Below are 18,305 nucleotides of genomic sequence, written 5' to 3' on the forward strand. Positions count from 1 at the left end.
ATCTTTAATTATCATCCTATTTTTTATGGAAAACAATTAAATTCAAATGAAAAAATCAACCTTTAATCGTTATATATATGAACTGGAAGCACTAAACAAAACTCAATCGGAGGCATCGTTCATGCGTCCTGCCGATTCCTCCATTGCCGGTCTTCCATCGGCCGTTCCTCCACATTTTTCTTCAACATCCCAACCCCATCATCTTCTATATCCTTATTCTTTTTCTCCTTCTTCAATTAACCTATCATGGAAGTCTAGGGCTCAACAAATCGACCCCTTTTGGAGTTGGCTACCGGTGGTTCTTTATTACTGTTGAAATCAATTTGATAATTGTGGCTGCGCTTTTGAACGAGTACGTCGTCGCACCACCATCAGCCGTCACAGATTTTGCAGCGACCTCCACAACCATCGTCTTCACTCTTCACAACTGAACGCCACTAAACAGTTAGTAAATTCTTAATTACGATGCTTTTATTTTGTTTTTTCTGCATTTGATCATTGTATGTGAAGAATATCAAGATGAATTTTTTAACCATTTTTTGGGGTTTTTTTTGGGGGAAAAGGAATTAATGAAAATTCTCAAAGTTCAACAACATTTATCTATTTATGATTTTGGAAAAAGTAATAATTGTTTATGTTGTTTTTTTCTCAATTAGTAGAACACATTTATTATGCAGTATCTTTTTGACAAATGCTCACTCTTTAAGTTATCAATGATGAGTTTTTATATGCGATAAAAATCATTTTTTTTTTCATGATGCTTACAACTTGCATTGGTTGGAATCGAAGCAACACAGATTACACTCAACTAAGTCCCTAACCGGGTAAACCACATGTCTCTATTGATATTATTTTAGTTCATTACATTAAAATTAATGTAAACTTTAATTTGTTTCTTGGAGATAGTTTTCTACATGTTCATACTAAATTTAATGTTTATTAGAGCATCAATAAATTCGAGTAAGGATTTATATTCTAACCTGCTGTGTAGCATTTTTGGATTAAACTAGATTGTAAATGAATCTTAATATTTTGATATTAATGTAAAGTGGGTATATATATATATATTCTTAAAAGAAAACTAAATAGTGAACATGAAGGTTTTTTTTTTCTTTTTTTTTTTTGACGTGTGAACATGAAATGATCTAAGACATTTGTTATACATTTGGTTCAAGGTTTTTACTTTCTTGTGTCAACAAGGTTTGTACATTTGTTCACATTTTACCAATCTAAATGTGGTACTTAATTGTATTGCATCGATCAATTTGAGTTTTCTATTGGTATATTGGATGATTTGATTTTTAATTTTAATCTGTTTAATTTGAAAATGTTTGCAGACTTTGAGAAAACGAGGCTTATGAGGTAATTTCAATTTGTTTTACTTGCTAAATGCAAGTTGAAAGCTAGGGATTTGATTTTTTTTATTTCTTTTTCACATAATAATCAGGTTAAGTAAAACTTATGAGTTAATTCCAACAGAATGCATACGATAATTGAATCTTGAATTCCAATTCTACTGGAATGGAATCACGAATTCCAATTCTGTTGAATGGAATATTGATATTTTCTCACTGATTTATGAATGTTCTACAATTATTGGTTATTGGTTTTGGTGCAATTCACAAGTCCGCATATTTTTCCAAAGGAATTTAGTTATTTATTTTTTATATGCTAATGCATTATTGGATTCTAAACTACAATTTGGTTTTGTTTTCACAGAAGTTGATGCTTGAAGAACAGACCATAAAATTGAAAGTGATTCTTAGCAACATTATTCTTTTAGAATGTATTAGTGTCTTTGTTAGATTTTGATGTTTTCTTTCCCGATTTGAAAGTTTTTTTAGTTTTATTCTTTAACAATAAATGTAATTCTTAGCAATTATATTGTTACCTGTATTCTATAAGAATTAATGTAATTTTTGTTTTTATTCTTCAATTGATGGTTCAAGAATTTGTTATTCTACAAGAAGTTTTTAAAGTCATGATCAAGAATTTGTTTACTCGTATTTTGTCCTAATTAAAAGAATTATAATTCGTAAAATCGGATTTTTAAAATTAATAGAATCTATGATCCCTTAAAATATGCAATTTTTCTTTATTAAATCTATATTAATTGACTAAAATACCCTTGTAATTAAATTAGATGATATTTTTCAATTATATTTAATTCAATAATATGTATTAATCACTTTCTTAAAATAAGTAAAATGATTGGCCCACAATCATTCCTACATCCACACAATAATTAGTTAGAATAGAATAACCTAAGTATATATATATATATATATATATATATATATATATATATATATATATATATATATATATATAGGCTTAGGTTATTCTATTCAAAGTAATTATTGTGTTATTGTATGCATAAATGTGAGCCAATCATTTTACTTATTTTAAGAAAGTGATTAATACATATTATTTAATTAAATATAATTGAAAAACACCATCTAATTTAACTAGAAGGGTATTTTAGTCAGTTAACATAGATTTAATAAAGGAAATTTGCATATTTTAAGGGATCAAAGATTCTGTTAATTTTAAAAATCCGATCTTACAAATTATAAGGTTTTTAGTTCGGACATTCTGACAGAATATGTTTGAGTATGTTCAAAAATAACAAAATTTCTTGTAGAATAACAAAATTCTCGAACCATCAATTGAAGAATTAAAACAAAAATTACATTAATTCTTATAGAATACATGTAACAATTGCTAAGAATTACATTTATTTTTAAAGAATAAAACTAAAAAAAAATTCAAATCTGGAAAAAAACATCAAAATCTAACAAAAACACTAATACATTCTAAGAGAATAATGTTGCTAAGAGGCGTCGTTCAAATTTCGTGGTCCGTTCTTCAAGCATCAGCTTCTGTAGAAAATACAATGAATAAATTAGTGAGAAAATATTCATACTCCATTCCAACATAATTGGAATTCGTGATTACATTCTGATAGAATTGGAATTCATTTACCAATAATTATATTAATTCGGGGGATTCTAACAGAATATGTTCATGATTACCATAAAAAACATTCTTTTCTGATATAATGCTATAAACGAAGAAATACCATTCAGTTGAAGCATTTTAGCGAGCATTTGGTGTGCATGAAATTCAGTTGAAGCATTCATCTGTCAAATAAGCAACCAAAACAACCATGATTTGTGTTCAACCAATCAAACCCAAAAAACTCATCTAAACCTATCGATTAAACTTCATTGATTTACAGTAAATCAGTCACATTAGACAACCAATTCACATTAGGTATTCTGATACAATATTGAACATGAATCACAAAGTAGTCTTGGAAAAAAATATAGTACTTACAATAAAGAGAACGATAAAAACACCTAATTTAACTATACTAACAACCGGTTTTGGTTGAAGTATAGCCCTAATTAATCAGAATGTGATAAAATTTAAAGCAACTAAGAACGATACCTTTGTGAAGACTTCTGGTGGGTTCTTCATCAGTCAAGAAAAGGCATCGTCAATATTTATGGGACAGCGTCGTTCGTGACATCAATCCACTAGAAGAGCGAAGGAGATGAGATAGAGAGATATTAGATGCTCTTACTCGAGGATTTATGATCGCTCATGACCACGCAGCTGCGAACCAGGTCCATTCGTTAGCCCCGACGGTCGTCCCGATTGCTCCCAGCATCACCGGGGAAGGAAGAAGCGGTGGTGACCGCGAACTCATCGATCCTTGCAGTCACAGGCGACGACATCATGCAAGATTAAGCTCCAGGCTTCCAGCTTCGTCGGCAGTAGCGTCGTAAAAGAATGCTCGGCTATTCAGGGCGTCATCGGCAGCAGTTGAGGCGGTCAATCTCGGCTGGGCGGCGGCGGTTGAAGAGGTTGCAGCTGGAGCATCCAATCTAGGGTTCAGGTTAATGTATGCGACAAGGGGTGAGGGAAAGATGGTGACGGGTTTATTTTTGAAAGTTATTAAACAAATGACTAAATTAACTTTATTTATTTATTTAATTATATAATTTTTTATTTAATTTTGATTGGCCCACAATTATGCATACAATAACACAATACTTAGTTAAAACATTTGAACCTAGCTCTCTCTCTCTCTCTCTCTATATATATATATATATATATATATATATATATATATATATATATATATATATATATATATATATATATATATATATATATAGAGAGAGAGAGAGAGAGAGTCAGGTTCTTTTGAGAACCAAAAGATCTGTGAAAACTTGCGAACTCATAATCACCTCATCACTTTTCATTACCAAAAACATCAATCTTCTCCAAATGGTGCGTCTAAGCCATATCTAGGCTAAAAAAAGATTTGACGAATGTTTTTATTATTATTATTATTATTATTATTATTGGTTTTTTTGTATGATTGTTGATGAGCACAATCAGTAGTTGTACGGACTGCTGATGAGTACAATCAGCAGTCATAAGGACTGCTGATGAGCATAATCAGCAGTCATATGGACTACTGATTGCTCATCTGCAGTCCATATGGCTGCTGATTGTGTAAATCTGCAGTTCATATGACTGTTGATTGTGATCATCAACAGTCCGTACAACTGTTGATTGTGCATACATGCAAATTTCGAAAAACAAAATTGCCAAATCTTTTTTTGAGTCTAGATATGGCTTAGACGCACCATTTGGAGAAGATTGGTGTTTTTGATGTTGAAAAGTGATGAGCTGATTATGAGTTCGCAAGTTCTCACAAATCTTTTGGTTCAATAACTCAGCCATATATATATATATATATATATATATATATATATATATATATATATATATATATATAACCCAATGTGAGAGATATAGGATAGCTTGAGTCGAATCGGAAACTCAACTTACAAGATAAACATAGTAAATGTTTATCTTCATTTACTAATGAAATCGGTGATCAATAATTTTAAATATTTCTGATAATAACTTTGAGTTGAATGATAACGATATATACATTTAATTTATGTGGTCCAAAAATATCTAACAATGTATGGATACTCTTGAAAATATGTTTGTAAGAGCAAAAGTATAGATCACAAAGAACAACAAACTAAAATAAAACTCATACTCTCTCAAAGAATAACTGATCATACAAAACATACACTTAACCTAATGATTATGCTAAACAAACTCGTAAATCGTAATGATTATACAAAAATCGTAATCTAATGATTCTAAACAACACTGAAGAATCAAAGCTAAAATCTAAACAAGTACAAAGATAAACAAGACGATTATATTTAAGAATCATTAGCAGAACAATGGAGATGGATGAGAGCAAATTAGGGTGTTCTCAGTGACGAATGATGAAAATATAGTTCAACATCTTTACATTCAGCCCTTCGAGAATCCTGATAGTTATACGACACCCTTGTTCAACAACAATGCACTTCCGGTCCTTATACGCTATGGGTAAGCATTTGGACCGGACCGGACTGGTTTCGGATAATATTGTAGACCGTGGACCGGACCAGATGAGACAGATCCACGTCCATGTCCAGGTCCGATTTTTCTGGGTTTTGGACACAGTTGGACTGGTACAACTTTACATGCATACAATATAATTTGTTAAAATGAATACGTTTTTTGGTTTGATATGATACAAAAGTTAACAATTTCACAACATCAAGTGATATCATTTTCTACATTTAAACATATAATCAAACTTTTTTTTTCCAGAAACCATCTTAAAATGTCAAAAAAATAATTTTTACAAAGTTCACTGCTATAAATGAGCATAAAATCAATTAATTTTTCCAGAAACCATCTTAAAATGACATAAAAACTAATTTTTATAAAATACACTGCTATAAATGAGCATAAAATCAATCTGTTTTTCAGAAACCATCTTAAAATGACATAAAAACTAATTTTTTTTAAAGTACACTGCTATAAATGAGCATCATCGACTTCTTTCACATAGACAATTAAAAGGAAACATGAATGTTGTCATAAAGGAAAAGTCGTGACTTGTACTCATAAATAAATCATGTTGTCAAATGTATAGCGGTCTTTGGATTACTTAAAATTTAAATCATTTTGGTTATTTTTTCTATGTAAAACTTGCAAACATTCCGGGAAAGTTGTCATACAATCACAATAAGTTAGTAACCAAGTTTTCATACAATCACAATAAAAGTTTTCCACAATAAACCAACTAGATATAACTTAAAACTTTATAACATTCAACAAAATTTAACAAAATTAATCAAAACTTACTTGAGCTTCATCATCATCATCTCCAATCTAATTTTCATTTTTTTCTTTTTAATTCCATTACTTTTGATTACACCCTTTGTAAGACTTGTGATGAGTTGAAGTATATGGAATCAAACAACAAAGATAAAGGAATGAATATCACAAAATGTTGTTTTCCAGCAACAAACAGAAGTTGTGTTTCCCGAGTCTCTGAAGCTGATCTCGATAATTTAACTGTTAGACTAGAAGGCCCCGTTGTTAGGAAGTCGTTGTCCAAAATTCAAAGAAAACGGACCGTTGGATCTCTAGGAAATGAAGAAACACCGCATGTGTATCAATTTTTTTAAACCATGTCCATAACCGGTTTTTACCCGGAACCAGCCGGACCGAACCGGTAAAAAAATTGGACCAGTTATGAGCAAATCCAAGAACCGAGAACTGAGCCGGGGGTCCAAAAAACGTGTCCAGGTCCAGTCTACATGTCCAAATGTTCACCCCTATTACACGCTCATAATCTAAATTTTAGCCCTCATCTTTCTACTCTATTCAAAATATGCACAAAACATACCAAGTTAATATAGAAAGAAAAACTATATTTGTCATGTTCAAGACTGAAGGGATCATTTCCTATCATTTTTCATAAAATATTTTAACAAACTATATGTGATATGTGCACAGTACATTTTTTAATCAAACAAAAACCCTACTGAAGTTATTTGATTAAATTGGCGTCTCAAACTCTCAAAGTTTTGTATCTCAAAACCATCACATGTTTGTCGTCATAAAAACATGAATGTTGTGGATGTTGAGGGTGCAAATGATCGGATGTAATAACAAATATTTATTTTCTTAAAATTAATCGCACTTGTCCATATTAATGTTTTAGTGATTGACAAAACATAAACTTGAGTTGTTTTAGAATTTTGATGTATACTATCTTGTAAGATCATATTTAACAGTTCATGTTTGGGAAATCTTGTTTAAATAATATTTCAAGAATTAATTAATCAACAAAATATTTTATAAATCAATGAAATTTGTCATTAACAAAACCTTGCCAATGCCGCCCCTTGTGCGCTGTGGTCGTGTGCTTCAACAATTTAAATATAAAGCCCATTCTTGTTTGGGTCCTTTTTTGAATTGAAGCCTGGTCCAGTGCAAAATATGAAAATGGTTTGTTTTTGTTTTTACATTAGTTTGAACTTTAAAGTACGTATTTTAAAGAGGAAAATAAAAAGAGTTTTCACAAAGTAACCATTTTTATTTTTTACCTTTTTTTTTTGTTAAAATGGCCATCAAATTTCATGTTGGTGTATGCGACATCAATATTTGCTGAAAAATAGTCCCAGCAGCCATTATTTAAGTCATTTTTTTTGTATGGGTTTTTTCTCATTGTCACTTTATTTATTTGCAAAATTCTCTATCAATCTAAAAATTTATTTAACTTTTTTTATTATCTTTTTTTTGTCTCTAATATTTTTTTTGTTTTTTTCTTAATATTATTTGATTTATTCATTATTATCATATTATTAGAAAAATATTATAAATAACAATAATAATAATAATAATAATAATAATAATAATAAAGCCAAATTCGTCTTTATTAACTAATTGTTTGAGTATTATAATTGCATTGTGCATTATGTGTATTATGCGGAAGATAAGCATTCGGTCAAACATTATATATGGTTTCTCATCTAGAAGAATGTTACAATTTGTATGTATGTCAATATAAAAAAATAGTATATATTGGATACATTTCTTATAAATCAACCATCGCATAATGGTTACCGTGAACATGAGCAATCACAGCATATGCATGATTTAAGATGTCCTACGGGCCATACCAAAGTGAAAACCATGTTGTAGAACCTTCTTTACTCAAATAATGAATGAGAACACCATATTTGTAAACAATGAAAATACAGTGTGACATAATCAAACAATATTCATATGTCGCATAACTCAATCCAAAGAAATTCAGCGAGTGACTTATTTTGTTAAAATATTCACCATAGATCATTAATAAAGCTTGTATAAATCTCACTGAATCTATGCCAATAATCTTCACTATGACTATGACCAAGAGAAACAGTAATAACATGGACTCCACAACTGAGACGTTGTGATTCATTCACACAATTAAATGGTTCCTAAAACTATGCCGTAAATTACAGTGGTGTCGACGAATTTTTTTTGTTCTTTTTCATTCAAGAAGTGAATAGATGAATCTAATGGACTCAAATAATTAAATATTGCATATCTAGCCCTTGTATATAAAGCATATTCTCAATTTTTTTTCCTTTTTATAATTGAATTAATAACGAGTAACTATTTTACAAAAATGGTCTTGATTTTTAAGTATTCTACTCAAACAATTTCTAATAATTATAACATTTATTAATATTACTAAAATCTAATAATAAAAAAGACAAAAAATATCATATATGGATGCAATAAGTAAAATTAAATAAAAATAAAAATAAAAAAATTGATTTGATGGAACGCTAGTTGATTTGACTAGTGTCAGTGGTGTACAATTAGCAATGAGGGGTACCAAAGGACCTTAATATAAATAATTTCACAAAGAAAAAAATTTACATCGAAGAATTATAGGAAGAAATGTTGCTGTATATTAAAAAATTAGTTTTTAAATATATTTTTTGTGGGGTTATAAAAAGCAAATGTTCTGGCATATAGTTCTACGGCTCTATTATAAATATGGTGTTATTTATGTAAAATGTCAGAAAAAAAAATATTTTGGGGTTATAAAAAGCAAATTTTGTCAAAATGGTAAGTTCATCAAGCAATGTGTTTTTACTGGTATCAAATCTTAGCTCAACTACCAATTGTTAATGTCTTAATCTCAAAACGTTCAAGTTGTGGCTTTAATTTGGGAACATTTTGATATTGTCTCAATTGATGGGAAACTTTTCCCCGGATGAAGTGTTAAAATATTTATTTTGACCACAGTTTTGATTATTTGGCTTTCTAATTAATAACTCTGAAAGGTGACTACTGATTCTCACTTGTTTAGATAAGAGTTACGGAATCAAGAAGAAGGCCTTCATGTAACATGTTGAGAATAATAAGATGATGATAGAAACTTATGAAATGAATCTGTTAAAATGAATGTTAATCCCAAAAACAAATAATTCTCTCAACAATTGTCCAGTTTAGCTCTACATTAAACCCTACAAAAAAAAAAAAAAAAAAAAAACCCTAAGTAGGTTATAAAACCCGAAACTCTACTAGTCCCAGTATAATAACTACTATAAAGATGAAAGAATTTACAAATCTTGGCCAATTGTCATCTAGATCGTTTACCAATCTCTTCATTTAAAAGTCTCATTAACTTTCCCTTTCCTTTATCACCACTCGAATCATCATTACCCAAAACACTCAAGAACGAATTTAGCTCCTCTAAATTCGCCTTTTTAAACAGACCCGATACAATATCATCAGAATCTGTAGTCAAACCGCTGTTGTTGTTGCAATCAGGAATGTTTGATTCCTGAATCTTTAACGAGTTCTCACCTTCATTGTGGGATTGAGACAGAAAAGGTCGCGATTCCCAATACTCTTTGCATACACGATTCCTATCCATCGACTGTATACCCTATCAAAACCACATCATATCAATTTGTTAAGATGCATTTAAGATCATGTCATATCATGTCAGGTTTACCTGCAAGATGGAAGGTGAGGAAAAACCAAACATTTCCATGCCATCAAGACTTCCGGGTGGCTGCAAAGGTGGAAGATTTAATATTCTTGACTTATGTTGCTTTGAGATCTCATTGTTAACTTTCTCTCTAATCATTTCCCAACATCTTGCTGCAGATAAATGTACAAATACTTCATTTGGATTATTCTCCAATGAAACCTGAGAGAACATAAGTGCATTTTTATCACCTCGTGCACCAAAATACAAAATACGCGTCTTTTATAGCCATAAAGATTTTTAATTACCATAAATAACGGTCTATTCTTTCCCACATCAAGAATTTCCGAAACATAATAGCACATATCCGTAGGATTTAAAACATTTATGTACTTAACCCGACTCCGAAAACCTGCACAAAAAAATAACAATAATTCAAATTTATGTCTTCCATAGAACAATCATATGAGATGTAAATCAGGTACACAACAGCAGCATGTGCTGCTGGCCAGTCCACATTGGAATTGAAACTCTTACACTGACAGAGACAGACTGTCGGTGTAATTAATATATTGTACCTTTAGGGTAAATGGCGCGACTATCGCACCAAAACTTTCCCGATTGGACCACACCATATTCCAAAGGCTCCACATGACAATTTATCCTTCTAACAACTTTCGCCATGCGGGGCCCTTTTTGGCGGGGGTTTGTTTGGGTGCATGACGGACTTCCAGAAGCAGCATTTTGTACGTTGTTTCCCGGCCTTGTATTTGCGTATAATCCAATAATTACAATTTTCTCCTCGTTATTTTGTATTCCACTCCCACATTTCGGTATTTGCTGAGATAACACACTCGTATTTTCCCCATTACTGGACTCTTTCACACTTGAAAGATCCTGTGGTTTGTTAGTGGGACCCGTGTCTTTTGACAAAACTCTATGGCAAGAAAGGTTTTCCGGGTGTGACTCGATGGCTTCTTTTTTCACTTGAGCTTCACCCCCGGTGGACCCTGAAACCGAATTGGTCCGAACCGGTTTATTGTCACCTTCATCATCACTAACCAGAATAACATTCTCATTGGGCTTATTCAAGATTTCTTGGACCCTCTCTTGCCCTTTTTGCTCTTTCACCTCTTTGTCATTGGGCCCATTAAGCCCCAAGGGGCGTGAGGTATCTTTAGATACGTATGAAGTCAAAGAAAGTCCAAGATCGAGTTTTGCCCATCTGTATATGGCACTCAATTTTCCCTCTAAAGCCTCAACCAAAATGGTTAAATCTTTAATGTCATAACGAAGAAGAAAAAACTTTGAACCCCAAGCACACGAGCAAAACTGTTTTGCATGATTTAAACATGAATACTTTTCAGGTGAACAGTTGTGACAACCTGCAGCCGATAAATGCAAGTCAAAATAGCAAATGCTGCATTCTCTCTCATTTGTCGCATCAAAAGTTGCCTCCATTTTTAAAGCTTGAGAAGTGTTGCAAAGAAAGTCCCTCCTTACACGCTCAATCTCCACACGTGCCTAAAGAAAAAACAACACATTAAATTGTTAAAAAAAACTTTAATACATAAAGAATGACTTAACATGTACAAAAGAAAGTACCTTTAGGGTTTGGGATAGGATCCCATCTTTCCCACAAACAACCTTCCATCTTAAGTTATCAGGTGTGTTCTTTCTAAGTAGATTAAGTTCCCAATGAGCTTTTACAGCATCTCTTGCAGCTCCAAGTAACAATTTATCATGAGAAATTGAGGTTTTTCGAGCCTGTTCACGATAAAGCTCAATGGCATTATGTCCATGTGGCAACCAGTCAACAGGGGCTACATTGACTGCTTCTGCACAATTGAACCCACAGTTGAATCCCGAATGATATGCTCGTGGAAAAGTCAAAATAAATTCTCCCGGATTCTGAACACACCGAAAAACCGGAACTCCTTCGGATTTTAATATGGAAGGTGAAAGTTGTGTCACCTGAAAACAGGTAACAAAAAGTTGATAATAATCTCCATAATTTTGACAACATTGTTCAAGAATCAGAATCTTGAATTACAAATCTTACAAGTTTGTGAAGCAAGTCAGGTTGTTCTGCAAAAAGGTTAGGCAAATGCTTTTTCATGGCTGCTTCCAATTTAATGGCGTCTTTTCCTGGTACACCATACCACATCTTTGAAGCACCAAAATGCATGTAATTCATTGAATACAGATGATGATCTTCAACATGCTGTATTTTTTTTTTAATGTTAATATTCGTGAAGAAAGAGACAAGAAGAAAAAGAAGTAAATCACGATCTTCCACTCACCCAACAGAATGATGAAAAGCACATTCCAATGTACAACCATGGGACAAGAACACCAGATATATCACTGCTTTCATAAGAAAGTAAAGATCCAGGAAGCCTTGGAAAGTTATTCAAGTTCCATCCGGATCTAACATACTTTTCATCTGACCCGGATACTTGACACGGATCTTTTGGAAACCCGCTACCAAATGTACCCGTTTCCAGGTCAGCACCATAAAGAACCTACATTTTCACAAGAAAAAAAAAATAAAACATAAACTTTTAGTTGATAAATGCAAAAAAAAATGTTTTTAGCAAGATAGATACCTCGATTTCTTTACTAGGTCGTTCTACCATACGCCAATATTCACCCTCTATGTTTTCTAAAGATGGGTCCCACGAATCTTGATTTGTATTCATTTCGTTTCTTCTGAAATACTGAGTCTTGAAATCATCCGCATACTTTTGAAACTCATCAAGTGTGAAGCGTGGACCGGGTTCAAACCCAAAACAAGGTTCAGGAACCATTGGGTCAACAGGGTCTGACCCATGAGTCTTTTGGTCAAACTCTGTTTTCACACATCTTCTTTTTTTCGCTTTCTTATGGTAATTAGGAGTCAACATTTTGGTCAATGAATCACGGTTTTGAAGTTTATCAACTCTTTGGATACGAGTAGCAAAAGTTGAATTTTCCCATACAGTTTTTTCCTTAAGAGGACATGGAGGCTTCCATGATGAAGGTGGTACTATTCGACAAATTCCATATGCTTCGGCTTTTTCTCTTATGCTTGAAATGTACTTCAGAGTATCTTCAAACTCCTGATAAACCAATTAGTCATTTATATTCAGACAATTCATTCAGTCCAAAAAGGAAATAAGTCGTTAAAGAGAATGGTATTGGTAGATACCTCTTCACTTGGGTAAAACACAGGAGCTTCAAGAAGATCAGGGATTCGAGCTTCTTCTGGACGCCATTTTGCAATAACCTGATAAAATTGTTTTTTATTTTAATTGAGTATATGTATACACAATAACTCAAACTTCAAAGTACAAAGTGTAATATTAAATTATGTTAAGTTATTAACCTTTTGGCAGTTGCTACACTTTTCACATCCACGAATAACCCCTTTAGAGATCGGATTGCTTGAAGTTTGGTTCTGCATTAATACCATTAAGTCAAGAAATATCATACAGACACTGTAATTAATTAAAAAACAATATTTGATGACATACCTTTTCAGATTCAGACTCATCCCCTGAATTGCTATCAAAACGGCCATAGTTTATCCAAGGTCTAGGTCTAACAGACCTCTTAATCTTTTCATCATCATCATCATCATCATCATTGTGCTGGATCCCTGATTCGTTCTTGACTGGATGTTGTTCAGAAGCACTCATGGGGACAGAAACTTTGTTGTCGTCAACTCTTTTTAGAGAAAAGGCTGTAATCGATTCAAACCCTGGTGGAATTGATGGAATATCCATGGTTTCTTCTTTGACATGATGCCTGATGAGTTCTGTCCCCATCATGAAGTTGTTTTCACAAAAGTTCTTGTTCAAGATTCTCTGATTTTATGAATAATACTTTATCAGTTAATCTGCATCATAATTTGCAAGCATATGGAGAAATTAGTAACAAAGAAAAGTCTCATGGATCGGATCGGATCGATTGTTGATATATACATATACATAGATGATATAAAAGTTCAAAGAACATGAGTATTGATTACCCCAAAACAAAAGAGAGATGCAGTCGTCCTTGGCCAAATGCAGTTCAGGCCCAGATGTTAAAATATGAATGTAAACTTCAGTGAAACCTAAGAATTAAATAAAACTACAGATGATTAAGAATTTACTTAAAAAGGAATGATCAATTTAAAGCTTAATAAATTGAGAACAAAATCAACAGATCTGGTCTAACCTGGCCTTACCCAGATTGTCAAAGTTACCCAGAACATATCAATCAATTAATTTAGGGTTTACAGAACAATAACTGATAAAAAAACAAAGCAAAACCAGGACTGACTCAGATCCCACTTGCAATAAAAACAATATGCGATTGACCTGGTCAAAATCCCTAAAAAGTGCAAGAAAAAGGGGGATCAGAAAAGAAGGGAAAAAAACCCTGGATACACAAACCAGATGAACACAAGATTAGGATTGCATGTTGAAGAAAAACCAATACCCAATATAAATTCAACCATCTGGATAAATTAAAACACAAACAGTAATATAATAGGCTAGCCCTAGATAAACATCACAACAAATCTTGATGATCTAAAACTGTACAAATCTGGTAGTGAATACCTGTATAGCATTAATAAGAACACGGTTTTTGTTGGATGATATCAAGAACAGGAATATGGTAGGAAAATTTGAGGTGGGTTTGGTTTGGATTTGGATTTGGATTTGGATTTTTATTTTCTTAGGGACAATAGTAAATATTTTTACAAGGAGACTGGTCCAACCAACTTAAAGTTTTGTAGGGAAAACATTGGTTTAATTAGATCTTTAATTACAATATTATTGTGTTTGTAGAGGTGGAGGACCATGGATATGTTCGTTGATCAAGAAAGAAAAGTCATGCGTGAGGCGAGAAGTTGGGGAGAAATTGGATTGAATTGAATTGAATGGAATCTTCTTTTAATTGCTTCTGTTTTTATATTTATTTACTGTTTGTTGTTGTTTTATTATTTGGGAAGTTTTTGGTTTACCTGTGTGTTGTGATTATGAAGACGAAGTGAGATGGATGCCCGAATGAGGGAGGAATTGGATCTTTCTTGTGAGTTTTGTTGGATAAAAGCATGAGACAATACTCCTTTTGTTATTGTTATTGTTACCCCTTTTTTCTCTTCAATTCGATTGGACGGTCAGGATGGAGACACACTTGCAGTTCCAAAATCCGAATGTATTTCAACAGCCTAATTAGGTGTACAGTCTAGGCTCATGCAATACCATGGGCTATATATCATATAATGTTTTGAGTCTTTCTAAGATGGTGCTTAAATTCTTTTAAGAATACATTATTGTTTTCTCCTAAAATTATACAAAAGTAAATCAGAATTTTAGTCCCTTTGGTTCACACCGATATGTGTTTTTATTTTAGTCTTAAGTTTTGTATTTTTGACACCACTCATTCTTATTGTTTCAAAAGTTGCAATCTAAATGCGTCCTTTTTTAATAGACAAGACTGCAAATTTGGTCCTTGTAATTTGTAAAAAACTTTGAATGGGGTCCAAAATCTTTTCGACTTGCATGGATGGTCCAAAATCAGAAACTTTTCGTGGATTTAGTCCTCTCAAACTCTATTATTTGTGAATTTGGTCTACATACAACCTAAAATGACTAATATGCCCTTCCAATGATTCTTTTTTAATTTCTTTTCGTTTTCCTTTTTGTATATTTATACTAATCCTCTCTCTCTCTCTCTCTCTCACACACACACACATACACACACACACACAAATGTCGCTTGCTTCTGTAGGATTCCATAGAAGAGTTCCAGTTTTATTGTTGACAGCTTCTTCAACATCGATCTACAATGAAGACTAATCATCACAATATAGGGGATTCATGTATGAACATCGGTGTGGATGAATGGAGGTTAGCAAGAAATCAGCCAACACCATTTTCGATACCCCAAATCAGAACCAATAGCATCACTACTTCTTCTTTCTCCATTCAATCGATCTAAATTCTGTAAAATCTCCTACTCTCCAATAGACATGATATCTTTGTTGAATCCACCTTCTAGCATTGCATAAGCCAAAGAAAATTTGTACCTGCAACCATGTTTGTTCTTGATTGTGCATAAAACCCCTAAATTGGATGTTGGAATTGCTAGGGTCGACGGTGATAAGATGGTCATCATACCTGTTCTACTTATAGATGCATCTCTGATAAGGAGGTCATCAGATTTACAGCTAGAGGAAGAATAAGATGCAAGTAGAGGAAGATGATGAACTTAAAGAACCCAGATAAAGTTCATGCTCGTTAATCTGAAGCTATGGCCGACGATGGGTCGATAGGAAAGACGGTATAGGCAGCAATGCCGACGTTGGGGTAGGCCATAGGAATAGATGAAGATGAGGGTGGTGGAGATGAAGGGGTGTGGTGGTGGTGGTGGTGAATAAGTGAAATTAGGATAGGGTGGTTGCCTGGTTGGTGTCGTTTGGGAGAGAGAGAGAGAGAGAGAGAGAGAGAGAGCTTGGGGGAGTAGTTGATTTTATTTTTTCTTTTTTCATAATTATTAAAGAGGGTGATAATTTATTTTTTTATATTTTTTATGATTATTTAAATACTAAACCAAATTTAAAAAATGTAAAATAGAAATAATAGGGGCAAAATAGTCATTTTAACCTTTTTAGGACTAAAATCACGGAAAGTTTCTGATTTTGGACCATCCATGCAAGTCGAAAAGATTTTGGACCCCCATCCAAAGTTTTTTACAAACAAGAAGGACCAAATTTGCAGTTTTGTCTTTTTAATACTCTCGTCACCTATTAGTGAGCCGGAAAGCTTAGGAACGCCTCTCATTCCTCTTCTCTCATTTGACAACCGTATCTCGTCCTCATAGTCGGTCGATTGGCTTGAATCTCTTTTTCTTTTGAATCATAACCTACTATTAGTGTATGCCTAAAACCGAACTAATTACTTTTCTCTAACCAATTATCCTTGAAACTAACTATGTCACTTATTATCTATTAAATATCAGTAAAATTATCATTGTACCCTTTTGTTTTTTATTATAATATTAATAACTTTAGGAACCAAATGTGTAAAATACAAGGAAAAAATAACTCGAAAAGATTTTCAATCATCGAACCATTCACACAGTCACCTATACATTTCCCTTCTTGGTAGCTCTAACATCGGCAACAACTTGTCGGACTCCACCTCATTCTACCTCGGGTACCGATGTCAATGCTCTCCTTACAGCTTAAAAGCTTGGGTCACTCTTCCACCCTTTCCCCTGTCTCCATCGCTTTCTACCAAATAAAAGTTGTTGATAACTCATTTGGTTTGCCATAGGACGTAAGTAATTTTGAAAAGTTGAGTCACGTGGAGGCCCCACACAAATCATTAATTGTTTTCCCTCTTCTCCGTGGAGTTCTTCATCAATGAACAAATACATCCCCCCTTCTAATTCTCCTCTCACATACATCGATCTATGACAAAAAATCAAAAAGGTGATTGCTCAAGGAGGAGCAGTGAAGTGTTTATGGCATTTAGATATGGTAGATCATTAGAGGACGAGTGGACGACGTCAACATGCTTAAGAGGCGTGAAGTGAAATAGTTCCCTGGTTGTCGGACAAGGTCATATTGATGAGATATAGGTGTTGATGTGGTGTGATGTTTTGTTCCGATTATTGCTATTCCAATGGTTGGATGGAGGAAATAGGAGGTGTTTACATTGGAGATGTTCTGAAGGATGCATGCAATATTTACCTCCATCATTACGACTCAACCATTATCGACCTCCTCCTTTATCTTCGTCTCCTTTTCTTCAAATCACTACTCAACCAACCCTACAACTTGTAGTAGCTAAAGTTTCTCATGTGGTAAAAACTAGGAGCGGGACTTGGATGTCTTATAATGTGTAATTTTAGTTTTAATTGGTTTTGTGAGTTGATTAATATCAAGTTTCTTAATTGATTGTGTATTCTGAGTTTAAAGTCATTAGTTTCATCATGTATAAGTTTGGTTCTTTCTTTTCAGTCGAGTTTTCTGTTTTTCCGATGAAATTTTATGGGTTTATTTTTCCGACAAAATATGTGTGGTCATGGTGGTGATTGTTGGCATGGTGATTGTCGAATGTTTAGTTTTATAGGTTTATTTTTCCGGCAACAGTTGGATAGTGGCGATGGTGGGGTGATGTATTGACGTTGGTATTAATGATGGTGGTGGTGGTGATTGGTGGTGGGGTGATGTGTTGATGTTGGTATTAGTGACGGTGGTGATGATCGATGGTGTGGTGGTTCTTTTATTTGAAACTTAAAAGAAAAAAAATACAAGGCCATTTTCATAATTTCACATGTACCAAACAAAGCATTTTAGACCGTGACAATCTCAGGGCTACATGTGTAATTTTTGGAAACCATAAGAACGAGTCATTTCAAAAATACAAAAGTTATACTA

General features: G+C 33.1%; 1 protein-coding gene across 5 annotated transcripts; it reads right to left on the minus strand.

Moving 5' to 3' along the window:
* Positions 1–9,316: 9,316 nt before the first annotated feature.
* Positions 9,317–14,978, minus strand: PKDM7D (Transcription factor jumonji (jmj) family protein / zinc finger (C5HC2 type) family protein). Of its 5 annotated transcripts, none has more exons than XM_079080388.1 (14): positions 14,880–14,975; positions 14,087–14,242; positions 13,896–13,982; positions 13,399–13,763; positions 13,251–13,322; positions 13,074–13,151; positions 12,493–12,984; positions 12,187–12,408; positions 11,946–12,107; positions 11,489–11,857; positions 10,462–11,407; positions 10,192–10,295; positions 9,908–10,105; positions 9,317–9,838 (listed from the first exon to the last, which is right to left on the minus strand). In XM_079080388.1, the coding sequence occupies exons 4-14, from the start codon at positions 13,693–13,695 to the stop codon at positions 9,530–9,532; spliced, it is 3,249 nt and encodes a 1,082-aa protein (XP_078936514.1). In that variant the 5' UTR covers positions 13,696–13,763; positions 13,896–13,982; positions 14,087–14,242; positions 14,880–14,975; the 3' UTR covers positions 9,317–9,529. The 5 variants fall into 5 exon arrangements, with proteins under 5 accessions (XP_078936514.1, XP_078936513.1, XP_078936512.1 ...); XM_079080387.1 differs by lacking the exon at positions 14,880–14,975 and adding an exon at positions 14,473–14,833 and having other exon boundaries at positions 14,097–14,242; XM_079080386.1 differs by lacking the exon at positions 14,880–14,975 and adding an exon at positions 14,473–14,833.
* Between the last annotated feature and the right edge of the window lie 3,327 nt (positions 14,979–18,305).

The sequence above is a fragment of the Lactuca virosa genome, chromosome 2, assembly GCF_052849685.1.
Source record: "Lactuca virosa cultivar CGN04683 chromosome 2, Lactuca_virosa_CGN04683_v6, whole genome shotgun sequence".
Classification (NCBI taxonomy): Eukaryota; Viridiplantae; Streptophyta; class Magnoliopsida; order Asterales; family Asteraceae; genus Lactuca; species Lactuca virosa.